The 26,064-nt window shown below is 42.1% G+C and overlaps 1 protein-coding gene across 3 annotated transcripts; it reads left to right on the forward strand.

The window, feature by feature from the left end:
• HIPK1 (homeodomain interacting protein kinase 1) lies at window positions 1-25,622 on the forward strand. 3 transcript variants are annotated; one of them, XM_056361541.1, is made up of 16 exons: window positions 1-151; window positions 292-1,369; window positions 6,999-7,122; window positions 9,371-9,490; window positions 10,247-10,333; window positions 11,169-11,353; window positions 11,656-11,818; window positions 12,204-12,426; window positions 13,310-13,431; window positions 14,962-15,096; window positions 17,662-17,801; window positions 17,981-18,163; window positions 18,738-18,953; window positions 19,231-19,469; window positions 19,859-19,995; window positions 21,004-25,622. In XM_056361541.1, exons 1-16 carry the CDS (start codon window positions 73-75, stop codon window positions 21,487-21,489), a joined length of 3,717 nt encoding a protein of 1,238 aa, XP_056217516.1. In that variant the 5' UTR covers window positions 1-72; the 3' UTR covers window positions 21,490-25,622. The 3 variants fall into 3 exon arrangements, with proteins under 3 accessions (XP_056217516.1, XP_056217517.1, XP_056217515.1); XM_056361540.1 differs by having other exon boundaries at window positions 2-151; window positions 17,659-17,801; XM_056361542.1 differs by lacking the exon at window positions 14,962-15,096 and having other exon boundaries at window positions 17,659-17,801.
• Window positions 25,623-26,064: the final 442 nt, after the last annotated feature.

Consider the following 26,064-nt stretch of genomic DNA (forward strand, 5'->3'; position numbering starts at 1 on the left):
CCGTTTTCCCTCTCGTGCCGGATTTCCTTGGCCTTCAGCAAGCCAGATACAGAGCGGCCTGCTGCCAGTGCCATGGGCAGCAAGGCCAGCCGCAGCCGTTCTGCCAGAGAGCCTTGCTCCGTGGGTGCCCGTGGGATCCGCCGTTCAAAAGGTTGCCTTCCTGGGCGGCAGGCACCACACGGTGCTTAGAAAAATACTTGTCATTCTGGTTTTTGTGCGATGGAGGATCCCATCCCGCGACAGCCTGCTGCTGCTAAGCAGTCCTAATGCGTTCTATCTCTCCCTTTTCAGGTATGGCCTCACAGCTGCAGGTGTTCTCCCCTCCGTCAGTATCCTCGAGTGCCTTCTGCAGTGCCAAGAAACTAAAAGTGGAGCCCTCTGTCTGGGATGTTTCAGGACAGAGCAGTAGTGACAAGTATTATACCCACAGCAAAAACCTCCCAGCAGCTCAAGGGCAAGCAAGCTCCTCTCATCAGGTAGCCAGTTTCAGCATCCCTGCTTACGATCAGAACCTCCTTCTCCCTGCTCCTTCGGTTGAGCACATTGTGGTTACAGCAGCTGACAGCACAGGCAGCAGCGCCACAGCTTCCTTCCAGAACAGCCAAACCCTAACGCATAGGAGCAACGTTTCTTTACTGGAACCATACCAAAAATGTGGATTAAAAAGGAAAAGTGAAGAGGTCGACAGCAACGGTAGTGTGCAGATAATTGAGGAACATCCACCTCTCATGCTGCAAAACAGACCTGCGGTGGGTGCTGCGGCCACAACCACCACGGTAACCACTAAAAGCAGCAGTTCCAGTGGTGAAGGAGATTATCAGCTGGTCCAGCATGAGATCCTGTGCTCTATGACAAACAGCTACGAGGTCTTGGAATTCCTGGGCCGAGGGACGTTTGGGCAGGTGGCGAAATGCTGGAAACGTAGCACGAAGGAGATTGTAGCCATCAAAATCCTAAAAAACCATCCTTCCTATGCTAGGCAGGGCCAGATAGAGGTGAGCATCCTCTCTCGGTTGAGCAGTGAGAATGCTGACGAATATAACTTTGTTCGCTCCTATGAGTGCTTTCAACACAAGAATCATACATGCCTTGTATTTGAGATGCTAGAACAGAACTTATATGATTTCTTAAAGCAAAATAAGTTCAGTCCGTTGCCCCTGAAATACATCCGGCCAATTCTGCAGCAAGTGGCTACTGCCTTGATGAAGTTAAAGAGCTTAGGTCTGATACATGCTGATTTGAAACCAGAGAACATCATGTTGGTGGATCCTGCAAGACAGCCCTACAGAGTGAAGGTGATAGACTTTGGTTCAGCCAGCCACGTGTCTAAAGCAGTGTGCTCCACTTACTTGCAGTCACGCTATTACAGGTAAGTGCTGACAGTGCGCTCACTTTCATATGCTGTGCAAGCAAAGTAAAGCTGATACTGATGAGGTGCTAGGGGTTTGCTTCCACAAAAGATTAACTCTTCTGCCGTTAGGTCTAATCCCAGTTGAGGGGGAGGAAATGATCAGCCTGTCCACTGTCCAGCATGTTTCCTGGAGATTTCTTCTGAAATTTGTATGTAAATAAATAGAACTTCTGCTTTGTGAGTGTGACATAATATGCAGTCCCGTACCTACCTTTTATCCCAGATTAGTGCAGGAAGCTGATTTTACCCTGTCACTAGTTTGTGACGATGTGTGAAGTAGCAGACTGGGGAAGTAGTATGCTGGTAATTAAGTAGTACGTTTTGGATTGTTTGCCATGACCTGAAACTAGTTCATTAGCCATGATCATTTAAAAGGGAGAGAAGTCAAAGGCATGCCAGTTTCTTTTTGTCTTGTTTCTTCTGTTCCCATCTTTTTCCGAACCCACTTCACGAACGCATGACTTCCTATGTCAACCCTCGATAAGTCAAGCTTTCATGAGACCTGTAGCTCTTTTAAAACAGCAATGAGCTAGATCTCTGCTTCCGTTAGCAAAATGTAGAAGTGGCTTCTAGCCTACTCCTGTCTAAGAATTAAAAATAAACTGTGGGCAAAAATGTTAAAAAGTCAAGAAACTGTGTAGCTAAAGAAAGCTGTGCTTTTTCTTTCACTTATTCTTCCAGCTTCGTTCTGTTAATAGTGTGTATTTCAATATAAGTAGGAGTAGACTTCAATAAATGGATGCAGAAAGAACTTCTGGCATTAAAGGAACATGAAAAAGGCTGTGCTGTGTTGTCAGGGTTGCTTTCAGTGGAATGTGAGCTCACTCGACGCAAAACTTAACTAGTATCTAGTCCTTCCAGCTGGGAGACAAGAGGACTTGAGACACTCCACCCCACCCTGTGTGTCTGCCCTGTTTGATGTCTTTCACGTCTTCCTAGCTTCAGTTTAAAGCCCTGGCTTGTAGGCTCGTTCTGTTTGTTCCTCATACTCCCTGTATCCCTCTCCCCTTTGTTTTGGGGTTGGGTTTTTTTTTTTTTACTCCTCAACACAAGAGTACCAGCTGTCTGTGCCATTTCTTTCATGTGATACAGACTTTTCTTAATCCATTCCTCTTAGTCTTCACTCAGCTTGTTGGTACTAGTCTTTCCAATTCCATACTATTGATCCTTCTTTTTTTGTAATGCAGTTGTCTTCTGTGTGCCGTAGTTCTGTCAAAATGCTCACTGTCTAAAACACATTATCAATTTTGTTGTTGCATTGAAAGAGGTGACCACTGATCACGAATCTGCTCTATCTGACTTGCCACACATGATCAAAAGAGTTTGGGGAGGCATATAGTGCTTTCCAGTTTCTGGTATTGCAAAAACCAGATTTGGCTGAGGCAGAAGCAGCAAGGGATGATTAGTATCTTAAAGGGGCTGCTTGGAAGGAAGCTGTCTGCTTCATCTTTGTGTATGGCGCTGAACTCCAAGCCACTTCCGCCTCCCTGACGCGGGGTGACTGACACTGCCAGAAAGGCAAATAACCTGAGATTAAACAGCATTTAAGACTGTCTGCTTGACTGAAGTTAAAGAATGCTGTGATGTGGAAATCTAATATTTAGTGATATGTAATTAGTTTAATAGTGATGATTACTAAAATGCATAGTCTAGGAACTTATGGAGATAGTGTAGAAACCAGCTTGTTGTGGGAGAACTTGATTATTTAACCATGTTCACATTAAATTAGTGTTCAGATGAGTTCCATGTTGTAAATTTTTTTTTCATTGCTGTTTTTTATTAAACAGCATAGACCAATTCTTCATTCAGTTCTCTGTCAGCTATTAGAAATAGACTTCTTCTTCTGTGTTCACTTTTTTGTTTTTAGTACCTGTTGCTGGCACTTTTGTTACCTCTGTCTCCTGTGGAGACATCTAAACCATCCAAACTCAGGTACTGTAAGGTGAATGTTCTGAGATATATATAGATATATATAAAAATATGTACAAGCACACCCCCACACCCTGAAGGGAAAAAACCCTTCCTTAATTAATTCTGCTTAGTGCTGCTGGAGGTCATCTTGTCCAACAGCCCTGCTCGCTCCAGGTTCTGACTGTACTTCTGGCAGCTGGATGGCTTGCATTGGTCGCAGTGTGTGGTTCCTGCAGTACCGTCCAGTTGGGATGTAGTATTGGGTTTGTCCAGGCAAATGTGTTCAGGGCTGAGGCAGGTTCCCTCTCTCCACAGGCGTTACTGCTGCCTCTGCCCTGTAACCCTGGTCAAGAGGGGCAGTTTTACTGCTGGAATATGGTTGACTTAAAGCACAGGTAGAAGTTCCTGTGAAGAATTCTTTGACTCTGAAGCCAGGCATGGACTAGGAGTGGACTAACTCTAGGAGTCATGCTTCTATGCAGTGACTAGTTTCTGTGGCAGTCCTGAGATCTGTTAGCAGTAATTCCTGACCTGAAAACTAGAGTATGTGCTGGCTATGTCAGGTGCGGAAGGGTTGGGATGCTTTTGTCCTCCTTGGGGAGGATAAGCAATAGAAGTAAGCAGACAGCTTGCAGAAATGAAAGATCCCTGTGAAGACCGATCCCCCTGCTCTGCAGAGAATGAGGTTTACTTGTGTCCTATGTCATGTAAGTAGAGCCATCATGTGAGTCTTACTCAGATCCCTACCTCCTGATGTTTCCTGTGGGTCAGTGTAGAGGCGCCTAGCAAACTGAAGCCGAAGGACTGAACAGACTGAGGGAGCCTGCAGAGTGCAGTAGTATTTCTTAGGTCTGCTTTGGGCTACATGACCTACTTCTGCCCCAGTCGTGTTGGCCTGGGAAGCAGCAGTGCGTGCTGCCAAATCTAACTCTGCTTGCTAATCCAGCTCTGAGTGGTGATCGTGTTATTCTCTGCATTGCTGGTTGTACAAGCTTCATATTACTCTCGTTCTTCACAAGGGGGAGGGCTGAAGACCCAGGTGTAAGCATGGTGTGTTTTGAAATGCTGAAAGTCAGTCTTGACTTTTTCTGTAGCTGCTGTGAGTCTTCTCTCTTCTGAGAGTGCTGGAGCATATTTGCCAGCTTTGGAAGTTAAGAGTTTGGCAGGCATGTGTGCAAAGAATGAATGTTGTTGATTTTTATTTCAAAGAGCTTAAGATTGTAAAATCACTTTAATCCCCTACAGACCAGCTATGAAAGTGACCTCTGCCTGTTGTCCTGTTTCAGCTCGCATCTCGTAAGGCCACTGATTACAGTGGTGTAAAAGGGGGTGAGAGAGATTCTGATTTACCAGTTCTGTCCTGCAATCAAAATGAAATCAGGTGGCTTGTGAGAAATTAGTTTATTTAGTTTCAGGGAATAAAATGCAGAGTTCAACTTGCTGTCATTTTGGTATTGAAGTACCTAAGTCTATTCCAGTATGTAGGTAAAGACCAACAAACCGTCACATCCAGCTTTTGTTGCCACTGACTTCTCTTCCCATTGGAATCAGTGGGATTTTTTTAATGCACATGTGAAGGGCTAGCATGCTCTGCTTACTCCACAAACCACTTGTATTTTAGTTCGTTTGCCAGCCCAAACAGAGAAAACTTGTGTGCAGTGTTCCTTATATGACAAGTTTGGGGCCGATCCTATCTAAATTGGAAATACCTGCATAAGTAGGATAATCAGGAGAATCAATACAGTTGACAATGGCTAGAAAACTGATGGCACACAGGGTTCTGAAAATCCTGTGTGAATGACTACATCATGCTTGCTCTGCTTGTGAAGGCCAAAGTACTAGAGAAGTGGGTTCCTCTTGGCTGCAGCTATTGGCCTATAGAAAGTTGGATCTATTCTAGTGTAGTTCTTTAAAATATAAATGTTTAGGAGGACACTCAGCATTCAAATATTGGATACCTATCATACTTGCATAATAATTTTCTATTTTCACGTATGCAAAACCATTGCAAAATTGGCTGCTGCCAGGGATAGACAAACAAGAAGGCAGAAACAGGCCAGTGTCAGGTAGAGCAAGGGTTGGAATGTATTAGCTTAGATAATCTATTATTCTGATTACCGAAGCTATATCAGGGCTCTGTTTTTGAGGGGCTCAGACATAACTGAAGGTCCTCTGTGCTTTAAAGCTGAACAATAGAGAATAGGTATGACCACTGCAGCAACCGGCTGGTTCAGCTATCTATCTTTTTGATAGATCTTGTGCTTTCTCAGGGGCACTGTGCCTGGGCAACTGGGATGAATGCATTTGTTTTGGAGACTGGCTAATGGTAATTGTGTAGTCACCTAAAACAAAAGCTGAATCTATGTCACCACGACACAAAGGGTGATTAATTGGAGAGTCACTTCTTGCCATGTACGAGCCAATTGGGAGGTATGTTCAGGCTGAACAGTGGAGGAAGGTGAGTGTCTGTTGGTGGAGATCTATTGGTACCTGTACGTTGTACAAGCCCTGGGTATTTCTTTTAGAGTTTTGTAGAAAGGTCAGAACTGGTTTCGGAGCCTTTGTTTAATTGAAATATCCACACTATAACGCAAGAAATGTCATGCAGGTCCTGGGGCATGCTACAGGAGTCACAACCAGAAAATAGATAGCCTGGAGTTTAGGACTTTTCTGTCTTCCTTTGTGCTTGTGTTAGTTATGCATGAAGAAGATCAAGGTTTTTGAGTTTCCTGTACTTTCCGGAGTAAAATCCCACACAATCTCACATGGTTTTTGCAGCACTTCGGTTTTATGCTCTATGCAAATATATGACCAGAATTTAGCCTGACGGAAGGGCATTGGTTTGTTTCAGAACTGTGTGTAGGTGAAGAGTTGTACTAAACCATCCTTTTGTGTTCTGAGTCAGTTTCGGACAGAAATCTCCCTGAAATTCCACCTTGTTGCAGAAGCAAACCCTGCTTGGAGTTTGAGTTTTTTTCATCATCTTCTTGTAAAGGCTAGGCCAGACAGGTAAATTTTGCATTAGGTGTGGTTCAGTGCACAGAAACCTGTAACACAACCTTACAAAGCAGTCAGTCTCCAGCTGTGTTCTCTCCATCCATTTCAAACTCAAACCTCTCCAAACAAACCCTGAGTGAAAACCTAAGCAGCTCTCTGAAGGGTTCCTTTTTCTGGCTCTGCAGATGCTGTTCTTTTCCACACGAGAATAGGCAGTCTTCTGCAGCTGGTTACCTGTGATCTTGAGGCCTTCCGAGAAGAGTCTGAGCACCATTTCCCAGAACTTTTCTTCCCAGTTCTGTTAGGGTAGGTTGTGTGCCATCTCAGGGACGCCTCACACCATACATGCTGTCAGGTGTAATTAAACTGGGTACTGAAGGAGTAACTTCATCTTACAGCTGCATAAAGGCCGCCTAGGAGTTGGAGGGCACCATGTCAATAAAGCGAATCCAGCTGTGCTGCTAAGTGATAAAAAGGTTGGGATCTGTTAGGCCACTTGAGGAAACATCTTCTGCTTTAAAGTGAATCACTTCATTTCACATGGATTTACTTGTGCTTGAAGGAGAGGAGGAGGGACATTATCCAGAGTGTTTTATGGGAAAGAGCTGCGTGCTTTCAGAGTTGGATGTTTTTACTTTTTCTTTCTTTTTTTTTTTTTTTTTTTTCTTCTTCCCAACAGAGCTCCTGAAATCATACTGGGTTTACCATTCTGTGAAGCTATTGACATGTGGTCACTGGGCTGTGTGATAGCGGAGCTGTTTCTAGGCTGGCCTCTGTATCCGGGAGCATCTGAGTACGATCAGGTGAGAGTATGGGGCAGATGTGGGGATGTTCATATGAAACCACACTGATCTGTCTTTGGACCCTCTGAACCCAGTGTATCCTACATCAAATTTCACCTAGTACAAATCACTGTTATCTGTCATCTTAAGTTCATTTTCTCTCAGAGATACTCGCATTGCCTGTCTCTCTTGTACAGGAGAGCGTGGAGTTCTCTGTGTTTTAACTTCAGTTGAAGGTAGTTACCCAATATAGAGAGTCAATTTATGGTTAACCCCTGGCTTCCAAGCCCAAAAGCTGTTGAAATACCTTCTTGTCAAAACAGAAGTGAGGTGTGTGCCCTGACTTGAAACGCTCTCTGTAATTTTACTATGAGGGCAGTTTTTCCGTGTGGGGACAGCGTGAGCCTACACTAATGTTAGACAGTAATGGCCTCTTAATACCTACAGCAGCCCTCATTTTTAACGCAAAGTGTGAGCCCCAAGCTGTCCCTGAAAAACAAGGGCAAGAGTCCGAAAAGGCTTCTTGAACTAATTAGTTCTTTCCGTGGATACTTTAGCATTATTACCTGGGCTAGTCAGTTGCCTATAAAAGGGCAAAAAGTCTATATAAGAGTTTTTTTGAGGGTAACTTTTCCACTGTGGTTTTTATGGTGTTATCTTGTTACAGTGCTTGGTATACTTTTCCTTGTGTGATAAAATACACAAAAACTTACTAAGTTTGAAAACTTACATTTTCCCGGCACTGTAAATTTCCAAAAGAAACACAGTGATACCTTAATGAGCAAAATAAGTTAGAAAATAACTGAGGTACAGCATGGCGGTTTCCTTGCACACTGACTTTTGTGTAATTCTGAGAACCTTATCTAGTCATGTAGGTGGGTGGGGAGGAGGTGCTTTTTCCATTGCTTAATAGGATTTTGCAGTCCTTTGTGATGCAGCGTGAGGTGTGACTTCATGTGGTTGACTTTGATATCTGAATTGCCCTCAAAAACTGGGGATGACTTGCTTTCATGTTTTCTGAGATTCTGCAGCAGCAAGTAAAAGCTCAGGCAGGTCTTCTGAGAGGACCTCTCCAGGAATGGGTTTATGGGTTGGGATGGGATTTACAGTTACTTTTGAAACACCCTTTGGCTGTAAAATAAGAGTTATGTCTCACAAAAATAGCAGAACTTTTAGCTGAACTCTTGTGTAGATACAAAAAATATTCGCTTGCAGACACTCAGATTCACACTGGCGTAATTGAAAAGTGAGTCAATAAATTCATACGGATCACAAGCTGGAACAGTGAGTTAAGTGCCCTGCAATGTTCATCTGTTTCGCCACAGTGGCATAGCAGGAGTTTTGCAAATAAGAAATGTGACATGCTAAAGGACCTATAGCTGTTAATTCCAACAAAACCTAGTTACCTTAACACTGTGTTTCCAGTCCTCATTTTATAAATCAGACTTAACAGGTTTTTTCCTTAAACTTTTAAAGTAGACCTCTTTGAAAGTCATGACCTCTTTAAAGTCATGAATGTCACATTTCTCACCATACATCTTAAGAGCAAATAGCGTTAGCAGTTGGGCAATATTTGGAATATTTTAAAGAGCTTATTATTGTGCTTTTTCATAACTTGCTCTTTTCTTTCCTTTTGAGCATACCTTTTTATTTGTTAGCTCTTTACCAGTGTTTTGTTGATACCATCACAACTATTCAGGTGCATTTTCCGAAATTCTGAGCCACTTTTTTGTTACATGTGAAGTACATGAAATGTTACTGAGAATATAAGAACCTGATTGTACTGTAGGTTTGGCCTTGCTTTCTTGGTCAGCGAGAGCTTCACCATGACATTATTCTTAAATCATGTACCTAGAGTACATGTAGCCAGCCACAGCAATGTTGTTTGGATACTTATATGTTTAATTACAGATACGTACATGGTGGTATTTTTCTCTTAAAATATGTACTACTTAGACTGTTGGTGTTACTTTATCCACATATCAAAAGCTTACAGGCTGCTCACATACACTTGTACAAATAATATTTCTGTAACATAAGAAAGATGTATTTAAAACCTAAAATTTCTGCAGATAATATGATTGAAAAAGTTAGGTGTCTTTATAAATGCTTGAGATAGCTGAAAGTGCAAAATTAAAGGGACTATCTGGGCGTTCTTTATTTACATGTTATTTCCTATTTGCTGTGAACAAACCTGGCTGATAATTACTCCATTAGCTATGAGTTCTTTATATTGGGAGTCCTCATTCTTTTTAATTTTCTTTCCTAGATCCGTTATATTTCACAAACTCAAGGCCTTCCAGCAGAGTATCTTCTCAGTGCAGGAACGAAAACAAGCAGGTTTTTTAACAGAGATCCAAATTTGGGATACCCACTTTGGAGGCTAAAGGTTTGTCTTGTCTTTTTAATTCTCAGTTCTCTTTTGTTCATTGAGGGCTTCACGTAAATTTACACCTAGTTTTAGTGTTCTGTGAAAACATTCTGAGTGAAGACTGGATGTGAAATGCCATTCAAATATAGCTGATTTGTGTATTTCATTTCAGAACCTGTACAGACCTCCTGGTACTCATCTTAACAATAGCAGCTGTGCATGATAGTACCAGCAAAGAGTGGGTGTTAAAGTAATTGAGATAATGGTTACTTATTACGGCCTGCTCAGTCTTGGTGAAGTGTGTCATCTCCTGACAATACAAAAAGTAAAACGGGGAGTATTTCATGATAGTCTGTGTTAGTTTAACAGAAATTTATTTATGTATTGGCAGAGGACAGGAAAGAGTCAGATATACACTTGATTTGCCTTTAAATCTGAGCAGCAGAAGGAAGGGGATTTTGCCTTTCTTCCTCTTTTGTAAAAGAGGGGTTTAAAATATTTATAGCCTCTTTTCCTAAATCAGATATCTTCAGTTCTTCTGGCTACTGCACTACCTAACGAAGCCTTGAAATTAAGTCATCCTGCTGTTAATTTAGCTTTGTGATGAATGATCTTTCCAGCTGAGGAAATGAGAAGCCATGGGTGTTTTGGTTTGGCCTACTGGCACTTGATTTGTTTTAAAGAGGCGAAAGATCACCTGGCTTAACTCTTTCTTGCTGATTTTTCTTTATCAGTATGTGATATCTTTGTATTAACAACTGCTTTCTTTTATAGACCCCAGAAGAGCATGAGTTGGAGACAGGAATAAAATCAAAAGAGGCTCGGAAATATATATTCAACTGTTTGGATGATATGGCGCAGGTGTGTGGAAATCTTGTAACACACGGATAACTATCATATTAATTACATACATTATTTGGGATCCCTAAAAGAGGCTCCTGTGCTGCAGTAGTCCTCTTCTGCATGCTGTTGAGAGCACTGATATGGGTTTTCCATGGAGCCAATTTGCATCAGAAATCACTGTATTAAAGACCCTCAAAATTTTAATTATGAAGCTGTTAAGAAATTTCCTGTTTTTTCTTAGGCCTTGATCTGGTAGATGCAACAAGTGCGCGTAGCCTGTTGTCACTAGAGGTAGCTGAGTAGTAGGAGCAGTAGCTGAACACCTTCAGATGTGTTTACAGGATTGGGCTTCTTACTGGACTTCGGAAGTGTTGACAGGAACTACAGATCGTTCTATTTTTTTCATTCTGTTTTCAGAAGTAAAATGAAGGAATATCTGATTGTTTGAAATATCATGAGGCCTTGAGTCTTGAAATATGTTGGTCTTAATTTTCTGTTGCTTTTATAGCTGTTACCACTTTTCGTCTGTGCAGAGAATATAGAATCTTGCCATTCTGATTTGCCAGCCCCTTATAGCCCCACACAGAAAATATGGGCATATTGCCAGGCAGTGGAGACTGAAGCCTGGTTGGTATCTATTGAACAGACCAAGTGAGAAATCAGTGTGCAAGTTTGACTGTCTTTCATAGAATGGGCAAGGGAAAGATTGTGTTTTAGCGTTGTAGTGTCTGTAATTAAGCTGGCTAAGAAACAGAAGTGCTCAATAAATATTTCTGCATGATGTGAAATTACTGAATTGTTATGTAGCGATTAATTTTATGTTTGTGTGAACTACTCTCACTTTATTTTCAAGGTGAATATGTCTACAGACTTAGAAGGGACTGACATGTTGGCAGAGAAGGCTGACCGAAGGGAATATATTGATTTGTTGAAGAAAATGTTGACAATTGATGCAGACAAGAGAATTACTCCACTGAAGACTTTGAACCATCCTTTTGTTACAATGACACACCTACTGGATTTCCCACACAGTAATCAGTAGGCTTCCTTAGATTTCTTATTTTGTTTCAGGATTGGCTTACTGGAAACACGGCATTGCACTTTTCTGCTTTCTGTCAATGCTGTTTTCTGCAGTTTCTGGCTGATCTGAAAATAGTGATGGCATGTATAAGCAAAGGAATGTTCATAAGCTTCCTTTTCATGTTTTAGGACATCCTTTGTTGGTTTAAAAAAAGCCAAAACCTAAACGTAAAGGCATGTGCACAAAGATGGGAATCTGTTCTGTCTCTGTTGTACTGGTTTTACATATCTGATATTTTCCTTCTGTCATTGTCTTTCAGTGTGAAATCTTGCTTTCAAAATATGGAGATCTGCAAGCGAAGAGTTAACATGTATGATACAGTGAATCAGATTAAAAGCCCATTCATGACTCATGTTGCTCCTAATACAAGCACAAATCTGACGATGAGCTTTAACAACCAGCTCAATACAGTACACAATCAGGTATAGCATCTTTTAGCTATTTTATACTAATCAAAGAAACAGAGTCATCTTAATTTTGTTCCATCAGACCAAATCCTGTTCTGCAAAACCATTGTCTTTAAATTACTCCCCAGGATTTATAGTCTTGTCTTGAAATTCAGTTCTTCAAAACTTAGGCCAAGGCAGTCTCTTTACTTCACCAAATCATATTTGCCTATCAGTTGAGGAACATAAGTAAAGTTTCTGCAATTTCTGTTTTTTTCTGACAGAACCTAAAAACAGGTTCTGTTTTTACCTGAAACATTTTCCTGGTGCTTACTTCATAGTATGATACTGATGGTTCCTGTTGTTTTATAACAAGTAATCTGATTTTTTTTCTTTTTTGTTTTTCTTTTTTCCCTCCTAGGCCAGTGTATTGGCTTCCAATTCTACTGCTGCTGCTACTCTTTCCCTGGCAAACTCAGATGTCTCGCTGCTAAACTATCAGTCTGCTCTGTATCCATCATCTGCAGCACCAGTTGCAGGAGTGACACAACAGAGTGTTTCCTTGCAACCTGGAACCACCCAGATCTGCACGCAGGCTGACCCATTCCAGCAAACGTTCATTGTTTGTCCCCCTGCTTTTCAAAGTAAGCGGAAAAACCCTTTGTGTGATACTGTGGTTTCTATTAGGTAGAAAAGAGAAGTTGTAATTTGCACTAAATTGAGAAAGTGCAGAAGACCACTCTGTCCTCTTGCATCAGATGTAAGTGCAGAATCAGGTCAGACATGTGTAGACACTTGGGTCTCTTCCAGATCATGCTTGAACAGGTGACAGTATCTTGCCTGCCTAGGTTGCAGTCTTGGTCTGGTTGCCCAACCAGTTTTTCCCCCCAAACTGAACACAACAGCATTCCACAGAAAGCAGTGAACAGAGGAGCCAGACCTATCTGAAAACAAGAAAGTCTCATGCTGTGTTTTGTACGTCAGGAGTGAATGTCTGGTCTTTGAGTCTCGGTTCACAGGCACTGATACAGCTGTGTAGTTTGTTTGCAGCACGTCTTCACAGCTTGCAAAAAAAAAAAAAAAAAAAGATTAGCACAAGCACGGGTCTGTTAATCCTGAAAGCTCCCTGTTTATGCTTATATCTGGATTGTGTTGATATGTACGGTTATGGATGAAGTGGAACTGGTATAAGTATAAGGTTTGAACTTTGAACATAGTCTGAAGCCACACAGAATTAGATGTCTGTGTTATCTGTATTTCTGGAAACATGACTATGGACTTCAACAGAGCCAAGCTTTTGAGGACTGTCCATCATTGCCCTTTGGCATACTGGGACTTCAGAAGTACTTACTTCAGCTGGTGTTTTATTAGTACGCTTTTGACAAAGGGAACAGCTTTTCTTTCTCTTCATCTGACCCTGTCTTCTGCCCTTACCTGGTACAAATTTGATTTTGGAAAGAAACTAGGGAAAAAAAGAAAAAAGAATAATAAAGCAGCTTAGCAGTGATGTATTCTTGTCCTCCACAGCTGGACTTCAGGCAACTACAAAGCATTCTGGGTTCCCAGTAAGGATGGAGAACGCTGTCCCAATTGTACCACAGGCACCTGCAGCACAGCCACTGCAGATCCAGTCTGGAGTTCTCACGCAGGTAAAGAAAACAAAAAACCAAAACCAAACAAAAAAACCCCAAACACCCATAGAATTAACTGCAACTCCTGCCACCATCCTGGAGAACCTGACTGCCCCTCTGGTGCTGGGGTGAGTGCAATTTCATTTAACTCTGAAACGTTAAATGCACATCACTTCTAAGACAGCATTTTTTTGTTTTGTTTTTTCTGTAATATTTGAAGTGTAAACTATTTTATGTTATGTCCCTCCCTGCTTTTAGGAGTTTTATTTAATAACGGGAATAAATATGTAGTTTGCTGCTGCTAAAAACAGGCTGTATTTTCTCACAGGTGTACACTGCCTTGTAGGTAGTGGTGTACGGTTTTGCCTACATGTTAAAAATATGGCAGCAAATTTTAGAAGAAATAATTTCTGTAAGAAGTGAGAACCCAGTGGACAGAAGTGGCAACACAGATTACTCATGTTAAAATTCCATCTTTAAATTAATGAAATTATTTCTGAATTCTTAATTAGTTACATTATTAGTGTGAATTGATGCAAAGTGATGACATAATTATTTCTGTTGTTTGCAGTTTAAACTGTACACGACAGCAAAATTCATAAATCATTCTAAAAAATTATTTTGTAAATAGTAGTAGTATGTCGTAAAGTAAAACAATTTTTATTTCCAATTAGTAATGCTTTAGTATGTAGCCAGTTCCCAGTGAGCCACAGGTTTTATTCACTGAAAATTTGTAAATGCTTTTATAATTAAGTACACTTTATTTATTTGGATAGTTTTAGTTTCTGCTGACATTAACACACATTTTATTAGTGCAGTATATTGTACTTACTGACATACTTGTAGAGGAGTAATTTTTAGATTGTTTGGTCTAAATAATTTTGGTGGCATTCTGTGATCTGGTTTGTTTAGCATAATTATACAGGTAATGGTATCCAAAAAGCAGAATACTTGAAGGAGGCTGACAGGAATCAAAAACCTGCTTTTCCTGAGAGTGCAAATTGTACACTAAGAATCTAGTTTTAATTGGACATTTGATGGACTAATATGTGTCTTGATAGTTTCATCACAGGTAACTTTGCGCTTTGATGACACAAAAGACCTACCGTGCCTTCTAGTAAATCCCATAGTTTATCTTTTTCCAAGAGTACTGTGTGTGAGTTTGGAGGTACAACAGTAAATGCTGCATCCTGCTAGGGGTGCAGTCTGTGTTAACAGTTAGCGCAGCATATGTAGTGTGACTTGCTGGGACCAAGTCAAGTATCAATAGCTGAACACTATCTCGTTTTTACTTTTTAAATGTGTCATCGGAGAGATCCTGTTCCCAAATTCCCTGTTCTTCGTGTTCCCCTCAGGGACATGTAAGTGCTTAGAGGAACATGCCCGGAGGGTCTGGGTATTTCTGGTTTCACTGCATTCATTGCAATTCTGGAGTCTGCTCAAGCACCATAGAATGCCAGTGAGGTGAAACCTTTTCTGGCCCTATTGCTGAACCCACTTACCTGCATCAGTACGTGTGTTTCACTCACTGCCTGATCTACATTTCAGGGAAGCTGTACACCACTAATGGTAGCAACTCTTCATCCTCAAGTAGCCACCATCACGCCGCAGTATGCGGTCCCCTTTACTCTGAACTGCGCAGCCGGCCGGCCAGCGCTAGTAGAACAGACGGCAGCAGTACTGGTAATTGCCTCCCTTGATTGTGTTCACTAACTGAGTTTTTGTTTTAACTTAGACTTGCAGAGGGCATGGAAGCATGTGCCATCTTGTGGCTGTGTTCTTGCTACATCTTAATGTCTTGTTGTTTTCCTCCCCAACATTGCTGAAGCACTGTCTGACTCTGACGTTTAGTGTGGCTCTGTAAAGAATCCAGATCCATTGACTATTACTTTTTACTAGCCTAGTATTATAAAGCTCTTCTAAGTGATACTGTAGAAGAGTTGTAATTGTTCTTGTTCTTTGCTTACTATCCTATCTTTGCTTTTTTGATTGTTGAATGCAAAGGAATCAGTCTTTAGCTTGACTCTGTTACAGGTACCTGGATGGCCAGAATTTGAACTACTTGGCAAGTTAGCAGTATGTTTTGTTTTTCAACACGTGTAAAGCTGCTTTGCATGTAGAAATGTTTCAGGTCGTTAAGCCCAGGCTAAAATCTCTAATGATAGCAAATTCTTTAATGTATTGCTTTAGCAGTCGATTTCTCTTAACCTCTGTTGAACACTGACAATAATTTTCTGGCCTTTTATTATTTATAGCAAATCGCAGGTAGCTTACTTCATCCAGATAAAGATACTGTTCTTCACAGATACTTTCAGTTCGTATGTATTTCTTGGTTGAAATTAAAGGTGAGCTCTAGTATCCAAATTGGCAATAGCTAGCTGTTAGGCTATTTGGAACAATTTTTAAAAAGTATGGGGGAAGGGAATTAAAACACACCTTTAAGAAATGTATGTTTTCAAAATTGTCCTCTTCTGTATTCATTTGGCACCTGCATCAGAACAACTTTGCAGGTGCCACAAAGAAGTCATTGTGAAACTCCAGAATCAGATCAGTGAAGCTTATGAAAACATTGCAGTGCACAGTTACGTGCTGGTATCCTCACATGTCTTTCAAAGCACATTCCATTATGTGAATCATGTTGTTTCTTGTGGCTTTAAAGTCATAGTTTGAGTGTCATTTTCTTCCAAGAGGGAGACCTCTGCTGAAGTGGAGTTTGCTCAAGTCATACCTGTACGGAAATTAAAACCCACTTGTTTGGATTCTTCTGAACCAAGTTAACTGCTTCTGGTTTCTGAGGATGGGAAGGCAGGAGAGTGGGGTTCTCCTGGGTGTATCAGCCCAGCGATGCATCTCCTTTCCTCCTTTTGAATTTTGATTGCTGAAAGGCTGCAATCTGGGCTCTGAAAACGGCAAGGGGTGACTGTAGCAGAGCTTGGGACACAAGCGAGTTGTTAGTGATGTTGTCAAAAGTGTATTTGAGCTTTTGATTCAACAGGCAAATTCTGTTCTCCTGCGTGTGTGCAGTGGACTTGTCGTTCAACTCCGCTGTACAGCAGTGGAGATCAGAGCCAGCTGTCTCCAGACTATGAGCCTGGATTCTGAGTTTCTCTGGAGGACTTACTGTTTCTGTTTGGATTCTGGGAGCCTTTGGAGTGAATTTGCTCACCTTTAGTGCTTCCGACACTTCTCCCTTGCTGCTTCCCCTGAGTTTGCATTAGCCATTTGCTAAGCTTTGCATATTTTTGTCCTTCCTCTGTCAAAACAGTTCGTCGCTTGGAAGGCCCGATTTCTGCCTCTCATTGGGAATTTATATCTTGCTGTATTAAACTCTCTGCTTTGTCTTGTGCAGGTGTTGGCTTTTGGAAAGACGCATGGTGTGACTTTTAACATGTTTCTCTTTTTTTTTTTTTTTTTTCCTTCTTTTTTTTTTTAATATTATTATTCCGCTTATGTTGGCAGAGGTTTTAGCAGCTCTCTGCTTTGGAGGCTTCTTGTTTGGAACTGGCATTTGTAATAAGTGGATCTGTTACTTGCAGAAATATTTTATTTAAAACAGCAGGTGTTTATGGTTTTGCAGTTTAAACTGCAAGAAAGAGTGGCATGTATTTTCAAAATCATAGAAATATTGTACTGCCAAATTTATTTTGGTTTTGGTTTTTTTTTCCAGAGAAAACCTGTGTTTTGTCAATTTGGACAGGAACATTAATAATACTAATGAATTAAAAATATCTTCACATATCTCCCTTGTAACTAAATGTTTCTCTTAGTGTGGTTTTTCTTAAATACTTTAGTTGAGGTAGGGTGAATTTCCACAACAGTAACACTGTCTCAGCTCTCTCAATATGAGCCCTTTAAGCCAGAAAAACAGAAAGGACCAAATTGGCTTGCTATTTTGGAATCCTTCAGCAGAGCAGTGTGCATAAACTTACATGCCGAAACAGTCCTGAACACTCAGGCTGCGTCTGGCCTTACAGTATCTGGCTGCATTGTGCAGTACAGTATTAACACTCTTCTCCCCAGGTAACATCTGTGATACAGAAGGTTAGTGAAGTGTCAGGGGAAGCTTGTATCTCTGGTTTTCTTGTTCTGTTGCTGTACTGAGACCTTTTGAGAAAGTGCAATGATGTGCTGTTATCTCTGCAAGCTAACAATCTACACAAGTGCATTTGTTGCTTGGAACAAATCTCTTTTCACCTGTAGGAACTGAAATCTAGTGAATCTGTGTATCTGTTTGTTGTTTTGCAGCAGGCCTGGCCTGGGGGAACCCAGCAGATACTGCTTCCTTCTACCTGGCAGCAGCTCCCAGGGGTTGCTTTGCACAACTCCGTTCAGCCAGCGACTGTGATTCCAGAGACGATCAGCGGCAGCCAGCAATTAGCTGACTGGAGGTAGGGATTGCACAGGGTCCAGCTCTGTGCTGAATGGAAATACGTGCCACTGCAGTACTGCCTGCAATGTACAGAATTTCTCCCTTCCCTTCAGATTCACGCAGTGCTCGGTGCAGCTTGCAGTTCCTGCAGTGTAGCCATGGGATTTGGGTCTTTTTCTTTCTGTTTTTCTGCTCCAGGAATGCACATTCCCATGGAAATCAGTATAGCACTCTCATGCAACAGCCATCACTACTGACCAACCACGTGACATTAGCTACAGCGCAGCCTCTGAATGTTGGAGTTGCTCATGTTGTTAGGCAGCAGCAGAGCAGCAATGTTCCAGCAAAGAAGAACAAGCAGCCAGCACCAAGCGCTGCCAAGTAAGGCTTCCTTTCCCGGTCCTAGAAAGGCTGTGGGTGTGTTTGTGGAGGTTTTAGTTATGGTGTGAAAAACTGATCTTCTGATCATGGTGGTGTTGTCTGTGTAGCTTTTTTATGTGCTGCAGTTGCTTTTAAAGATATCTTGGAAAAAGTCTTCACGCTGTAGTCACTGATACAAGCAATGCTAATTTTGGTGAGAGTATAGGGGATGTGGTTGACCAAGTGCTTTACTGTACTGGTCAAAGGCGGGGTTTGCACATTCAGGGTGTGTTGGTGCCATACCAATAGAAGTGACAGAGCTGACAGCTGTCGAACAAGGGGTGGCAGGTTTCTGGCCGTGTTCGGATGAATCGGTCCCATTCAGAGCATCACTGAGTGCATTGCTCTCTTCTGGGATGTGTTCTGCAGCATTCTCCTGTATGAGTGTCTGTGCTGAGGTTCTTTCTATGTGTTTCAAGATGTTTCTTCTCATACATGTGCTCCAGCCTGCCGGAGCCTGGCTGTTCCTAATGCTGGTGCTGGTTTGTCCCAGCCTGCTGACACGAAGCTGAATACTGCTTTGGTTTTCCATCAGGCCCAGTTCAACTCTAGAGACCATGCCCTCTCAAGTTTACTCGCTCATTGGGAGCAGTCCTTTGCGCTCCACCTCCTCCTCTTCTAACGTGCTCGTCCCAGTGCAGGAACAGCACCAGCCCATTGTGATCCCAGACACTCCAAGCCCACCTGTCAGCGTCATCACCATTCGCAGCGACACTGATGAGGAAGAGGACAGCAAATACAAACCTGCCAGGTAGGAAGATCATTTCAGCAGCCAGTCCTGATTTGTCCTGAGCTCAGCCCAAGTGTCAAGGAGAGTGGAGAACACTACATGCAAAGCCCTGGCTAGGCTAAGAAGCACTGCGTAAGACAGAAAATTCTGCATTATGTCTGCAGTTTGTGTCTCTAGTTAACCAGAATTTCATCTGATATGGAGGGGAGGGTATGAGATTCTAGAGGGAGAACCCCTGCATCTTGTGGGAAAAGCTAGAATGTTTTTGCGTTTTGTTTTGTTTTTTTTCCCCCTGCAGTTTGGGTATGAAGCAGAGATCCAATGTGATCAGCTACGTTACTGTTAATGACTCCCCTGATTCCGACTCCTCCCTGAACAGCCCCTATGCCACAGACCCACTTTCCTCTCTCAGGAGTACAGGCGGTGCCCTGGAGCTGCCGAGTAGAGGAGCATCTGACAGCTCCAGCTCTCGGACTATCATTGTGCCGCCACTGAAAACACAGCTCAATGACTGCATTGTAGCTACCCAGGCTTCAGGTAGGCGTGCTCTCGTAGGTTGCTGTGCTCAGTAGTTTTTGCTAAGGCTCAGGTGCTGTCTTGTCCCTGACAGCTTTGTTCTCACAGTTTTGGACTGTCTGCAGTGGGTCTTCAGCAGCTTTAGGTTTCACAGCTGCTGTTCTGAGAGTGCAAGCCTTGGTCTGTTTTCAGTTTCATTGATAGATTTACCTTTCCTCTATGTTTGGCTGCATTTAGAAAGATCGGTAAAAATTCACAATGATTCTTGTACAATCAGATTTTAAATCATAATTGAAGAAAAGGCCCTGTTACGGAAATAGCCCCTGTACAGTCCTTGGTTACCTAAGCTGGTTATCATAGTGCATGGTGTGTGAGAGGGGAGCATGGGCTAAGCTTTTGAAATCTTTCAGGCATCCTGAGCAGCACCAGTAAGACCAAGCCAGTGGCCTCTGTGAGCGGGCAGTCGTCAGGATGCTGTATAACACCTACTGGGTACCGCTCGCATCGCGTGGTCACAAGCGGTGTGCAGCCTCTCAATCTCAGCCAGGTAAGTGCTGCATGGCTTTTGCTGACCTTTGAACATGATGCTTTAGAATTGCTTTAGAAACATCGTGCTGTACGGCAGGGAGAATGACTTGATTGCAAGAAGATTGTTAGCTGCTACCTCATTAATTCTTTGAAGCCAATTCTGTCCTTTGGCTGTGCAGGGTAGGGTAAACTCCACAGGGAGTATATGTGAAGTTTCTCAACTTCATAACAAATTCTTTGTTCCTGTACCAGAGGGCAGGAGAAGGAAGCATGGTTATGTCCGTATTCTTCAGTTGTGCTCCTAGTCATACCTGTCTTGCAGCGAGGCCTTCTTGATACTTGGGTGGGAAAGCGACACCAGGATCCAGCTGCTGAATTAGAGTAGCACTGAAGGCACTCAACAGTATGAGGAGATTCTTCTCTTCCTTACCTTCCTTTACCTTCTCGCAAAGGCCCGACCAGGAGATTAAGGCTGGACCTTGTCTCTCAAACTAAACAGTTAGCACCTGTCTTCCCTTGAAACTTTCAGAGATTGGTTTCACTTCAATTTGCATTGCAACTCTTGATCATTGGGTCAAGCTGCAGTAGCCTTTCAGAAGGGAGGAAGCATTAACACCTCCAGTTAATTTCTGGCGTGGGGACAAGACAGGCTTTGTTGTGCTGAAATGGGGCAGCCCTGCTGCCACTCTCACTGAGGTGCAGAACAGATGTGTGAGGAGTTCAAGGGCTAGGTCGGTCAGTCTTCAGATCTGCAGACACGTGGACTGTGGTACCCCGGGTGTGGCAGTTTGATCCCACTGTAGAGGAGAAGTGTAACCTTTGCCTCAGCAGAACTGCAGTAACCCTTCCCAAATTTACGTGAGGGTTTCACAGAGCTGGGAAGGGAGGATTTCTAGGAGTGTCAGTCCTGCAGCTACATGGAGGTGCTGATCGGAAGGCTCTGACTGACCCTTCCTTGCTCACCTCCTGTCCCCTGCACTTTTCCCTGAGGATAGCCACTAACCTTCTTTACTTCTTCTCCCTGCAGAACCAGCAAACAACAGTGCTGGCCTCACAGGAGAGAAGTGGAAATGCTGTCCCACGTAGGCAGCAAGCTTATGTGGCCCCCCTCACATCAACTATTTCTCAGGCTCCCTACACGTTTCAGCACAGCAGCCCAGTGCATCCCCACCTGGCAGCAGCAACGGCAAACGCACACCTGTCCAGCCAGCCACATATGTACACTTATGCTCCAACCACTGCTGCAACACTGGGCTCCACCACCTCCATCGCCCACCTCTTCTCTCCTCAGGGCTCTTCGCGGCACACCACGTACGCTGCCCACCCTAGCACACTTGTCCACCAGGTCCCTGTGAGTGTTGGTCCAAGTCTGCTGACTTCTGCAAATGTTCCACCTGCCCAGTACCAACACCAGTTTGCTCCCCAGTCCTATATTGGTGCTTCCAGAGGATCTGCTATTTACACTGGATATCCGCTGAGCCCTACAAAGATCAACCAGTACTCGTACTTGTAGTTCCCAGTAAAGCACTGTCCTGCAATAGGCCTGAGAGATTGGAGAAGGATTTCAGGTGAACCTTTACCTGGTAATGACTGTCTGGTTTTTGTTTCTCCCTGATGTGGTTGTATGTTATTCAAAAAAGTCTCTAGTGCGTTCAATCACTGAGCAGCGTGCTTTGTTACCAGTATGAGGGTCACTAATTAAGTTTTTTAAATTTTACTTACTTTTTATAGATGCTTTTAAAAAGTTCATGGTCACATTTATTTAAAATTGTTATGTTGTGCTAATCAAAAGAGGAAAGGAAATCAGCATCTTGGAAGACAGATCCTGATGACTTTTTTAACTTGTATAACTTAAACAGACTAGCAGATTATATTTAGCAGCTTGCACAAATCCATGTTGCCACTAAAAATGTAATGCATGTTTATCTCGTTACGTTGCTGGGGCAGTTTTAAAATCTATTTTAACATTTTTTCTCTAACTTACTTTGTCTCTTAACAAATTGCTGGTTCTGCAAAAGCCATTACATCTCCATATATGTTACTGTCAAAGGTTTTTTTGTTTACTCCTCTGTTTTGTTTAAGGACTGGTAGAGGCAGCAGCCTCATACTGGCAGCATCACATATTCAGGAGTCTGTGTAAACCTTGAAATCTGTTGTCTTTTCTTGAAAATTCTGTATCTCCATAACACAGTTGACCTGTTATTGTATTCATTGCAGAACTCTTCTAAGTTTTTCAAACTGTATTCAAGGTTTTTACTGTGTAACAGAACTCAGCAGCTTTGTCAGGATGCTGTGGTCTTCAGTTGGGAATGAATAGTGCAGCATTGATCTAAAATTTGGTTTCTGCAAATTATTAGATGCTGGCCCTATAACGGAGCTGGATTCCTTCACAGAAGCACAGGGCTTTTCTTTGTTCTGTTTTTCTTAATATTTTTCTTCACATGATTTGTTTAGGAGGGAGTTGAATTTGAAATACAATGAAACATCACTGTATTGATGTGTACAGCCTTTTTTACTCCTGTGAGCGTATCCTCCTGGATATGTCAACAGCTACTTTAAAGCGCTCTTATTAAGACTTGTATACAGTACACGCATGTAGGAATCGCAAAAAAAGAAAAAAAAAAGGAAGAAAGAAAAAGAAAAAAGGAAAAAAAATCCAGATTTTAAAGTTTATTACTGAATTTAAAACTATTTTAGAGGTTTTGTATTGGTGGTGTTTTAATATTTTACATAAAATGAAATATGTACATATTGATTAGAAAAATATAACAAGCAAAACTTCCTGCTAACCCCAAACGTTCTGTCTTTGTAATCAAAATGTGTAGTGATTATACTTGAACTCTGTACTTAGTGTTTGTCTAAATCTTAAACGTTCCTGGGGATGGAGTTGATGTATCCTTTGTATTTAAACCAAAATGAATTGATTCATGTTGGAATGTATGTGATATAATGCAATGGTTAGAGCTCATCACTGTAGCACTGAGAGAGGAGTAGAGCTTCATGAGAGGAAAGGATACCTTCTGATTTGTTTTGCACAGGTATGTGTGATGAAGAGTTGTTTGGTGTGTCCCCTTATTGTAGTGCCTTAAATGATGATGTAGTGTGACTAGAGTTTACAGTGAGCTTGCCTTATGAGGGACCAGCAAGCCCCCGTCGAATTGAAGCAATTCACTAAGCTTACCACAGCAAGAACAGCAGTATGTTGCATAGGTGCATTGTTCTCAGTTTTAATGCTATCATAAAAAGCTACATTTTTGTTCGGAGTGAAGCGATGTTTCCTTAAAGCTTTTCCTTGAAATGGCACATGTACTGTTAGATGTCTGTCAGTGCATTTCGAATAAGGTAGTGCTGGGAATGCATTGGAATGTTTAGTCTCATATTGCAGAAGTGATTAAATATGTGCAATCACTTTTTATTAGATAGTATGGCGTTACCTTCCCCCACGTTAATAGCAGACATTTCTTGTAAAATATTGCTAGCTTGGTGATAGAATATTTATACCAAAGAGAGCCTGCTGTAAAGCACATAATACCATTAAAAAGTTTTGTAATGCTACTGCTAATGTGGAGTTGTTGGGAAGGTTTGTCAGCTCTAGCCCTAGTTAGTGTTCAGAGGAAATACTCATTTTGGATAATCGGTGCAGTTTTTAAACTACACTTTGTTTTCTTGGGTCCCTTGTACTAGGAATTATTTCTCATCTTCAGTACGTAGGTTAAGTATCTTGTCCAAATGGATGATAAACTGGCTTGAGCGGTCATATTACTGCAGCAATAAGAGGTTTTGGTAACCTTGAATCCCAGTTTATGTTCTGTCCCAGTGGAAAAGAGGCCAGTTCTCTGACCAGTATGTGACAAGAAGCGCAAAAGTAATTTCTGAAATTCCACATTATTGATAGAAGAAAGTCTGGTCTGACCCAAAATTGATGAACTGTTTAAAGGTTTGGCAACTCTTTCGATAGAGGGATCAAGGACTTTGGAACTGGACAGTAGCATTAGCGACGTCATTGTTCAGTGTATTTTTAGTCAGAGCACTTCTGTAAATGTGCGGATAACCAGCCGATCTTGCTATGCCACATCTTTGGTGTAAACGATGATATCTGTTGCTGTGGGCACTTTCTTACTTTTCTCTGTATTACATTGCTTGTGTTCAGTACTTGCCTTGAGATACCTCTTGGGTACAGAGTTGTGCCTTTCCATCAAAGGCAAAATAAGCTCGCATTCCTGTGTTTTGGGAAAACATTCCCTGTTTCACAAATAGTAAAATGTTTTCCATGAAGTCCTAACAGGAAAAAAAGACCTCTAGCAGAATCTACTAGTAATTCTGAGAAGAACTTGCCCACCTCCCCCCCCCCCCCCCAAAAGCAGGTTAAAATGACCATTTGGGGTCCGTATTACATAATTAAACAGTCAAGTGTGTGCACAAAGCACGTTGTCATCTCTTCCACTGTCCAAGTTTCCAAAAGTATTGGTACAGGGAGGACGAGATGGAAACGGCATAAGTAAAATGAAACATACTCCATTCAAAACAGGTTCTTGATTACCCTGAAATTCCTCTGTGATGCGCAGCAGAAGCCAAGCGAACACCACCCCATCCCAGCAGGGCCAGGTCTTACCACAGTGCTGGCTCCGCAGGAGTGGTGGGTCCCGGTCTGGCCCCAGTATGTGCTGCCCAGTCTAAGTGTCTGGTAGTCTGCTCTAAGGAGATACATCCCTTCTTCCCTCCAATATCCAGCCTTCAAATTCGGCTAACGAATTAACTGTCGTCATCAGAGCCACTACGCCTATTCTGTAAAGAAATGTGCCATCTTTGGATAGAAATTGGAGTCCTTTTATTTTAAAACTAGTTTGGGATTCACCTTTTGAATACTTGATGAGTGTGGTCCCATCTAGACTTGTCTGCGTGATTCTTGAACTAAGTCAGTTGTTCCTCTTGCCTGACCTGTGTTCGCAGCTATGATAGCCGCTGCAGAGGCAACTGCCGAGGCTTCCCTGCGTAGCACCTAGTTGATGGATGCAGCAATTTACCTCTGACTGAGCAATTTCTTTTAGTACACAAGACTAAATTGCTTCTAAATGACAGGATTGGCACAGCCCTGCTTTCTTTTTTTTATTTAAACTTCTGAATGGTGCCGCATGTCCACATGGTTGTTTGTTGCTAAACTTTATATAATGTGTGATTTCAGATTCAGCTTGAAATATATCTATCTCACTACATGTAGCAGTACATTATATGTAATGTTAGTATTTCTGCTTGAATCCTTGATATTGCAATGGAATTCCTACTTTATTAAATGTATTTGATATGCTAGTTACTGTGTAAAATTTAACTTTCTTTTATGGTTGTGCTCTTCCTTTTTACAAGCCGCTAGATACAGGTAGTTTCTGACAATTACTGATCTATGTTTGTATTGCTGATGTACTTAGGGGGTATGTAAAAATCATTTTAACAAAAGAAATAGATATTTAAAAATTTAATACTAACTATATGGGAAAAGGGTCCATTGTGAAAACATAGTTTATCTTTGGATTCAATGTTTGTCTTTGGTTTTACAAAGTAGCTTGTATTTTAAGTATTTTCTACATAATATGGTAAAAATGTAGAACAATTGCAATGCATCAATAAAAAGGGTTAATTTTCTGTACTCTATTCATGTGGCCACTTGATTTATTAAAGGGGGTGGAAAAGGGGGTTTGGCATATCCAAGGTGAAGTATCAGCACTGATTTAATTGTTCGCTGCTGAGATCATGGTGCCACTGCACATTTGGGGCAGCGCGCGATGCAAGATGCTCAGCAAGCTGGTCTCAGAGCGGCAGCAGCATGGGTGGCACCGTGTGGCACCGTGCCGTGGTGCCGGTCGCAGAGCCCAGCCTGGGCTGGAGCAGCCCCTGGCTCTGCAAAGGATCCCTTGGGCTCTGCAGCTGTCAGCGGTGCTCGTGGTGGGGGAACCACGATCAGGACTCTCTCAAGTGGAAAAAGAGCTTTCCCGTCACCTTGGTTCACGTTCATAAACACGTTTGCTTTTGCACACCTGGCTGAGGTACCTGGGCACTGCTGAAGGTGGCTGTGCTGCCGTGTTGCCTCCCGCTC

Source organism: Falco biarmicus, chromosome 16 (genome assembly GCF_023638135.1).
Source record: "Falco biarmicus isolate bFalBia1 chromosome 16, bFalBia1.pri, whole genome shotgun sequence".
In the NCBI taxonomy this organism is placed as follows: domain Eukaryota; kingdom Metazoa; phylum Chordata; class Aves; order Falconiformes; family Falconidae; genus Falco; species Falco biarmicus.

What these genes read in the sequence shown, in the direction of transcription:
- HIPK1 (XM_056361540.1), top strand. Translation starts at nt 73, where the DNA reads ATGGGCAGCAAGGCCAGCCGCAGCCGTTCTGCCAGAGAGCCTTGCTCC. An exon ending in ACCCACTTTGGAGGCTAAAG is followed by an intron (nt 9,491 to 10,246) that starts GTTTGTCTTGTC and finishes TTTCTTTTATAG; the next exon opens with ACCCCAGAAGAGCATGAGTT. An exon ending in CAGCAATTAGCTGACTGGAG is followed by an intron (nt 17,802 to 17,980) that starts GTAGGGATTGCA and finishes TTTCTGCTCCAG; the next exon opens with GAATGCACATTCCCATGGAA.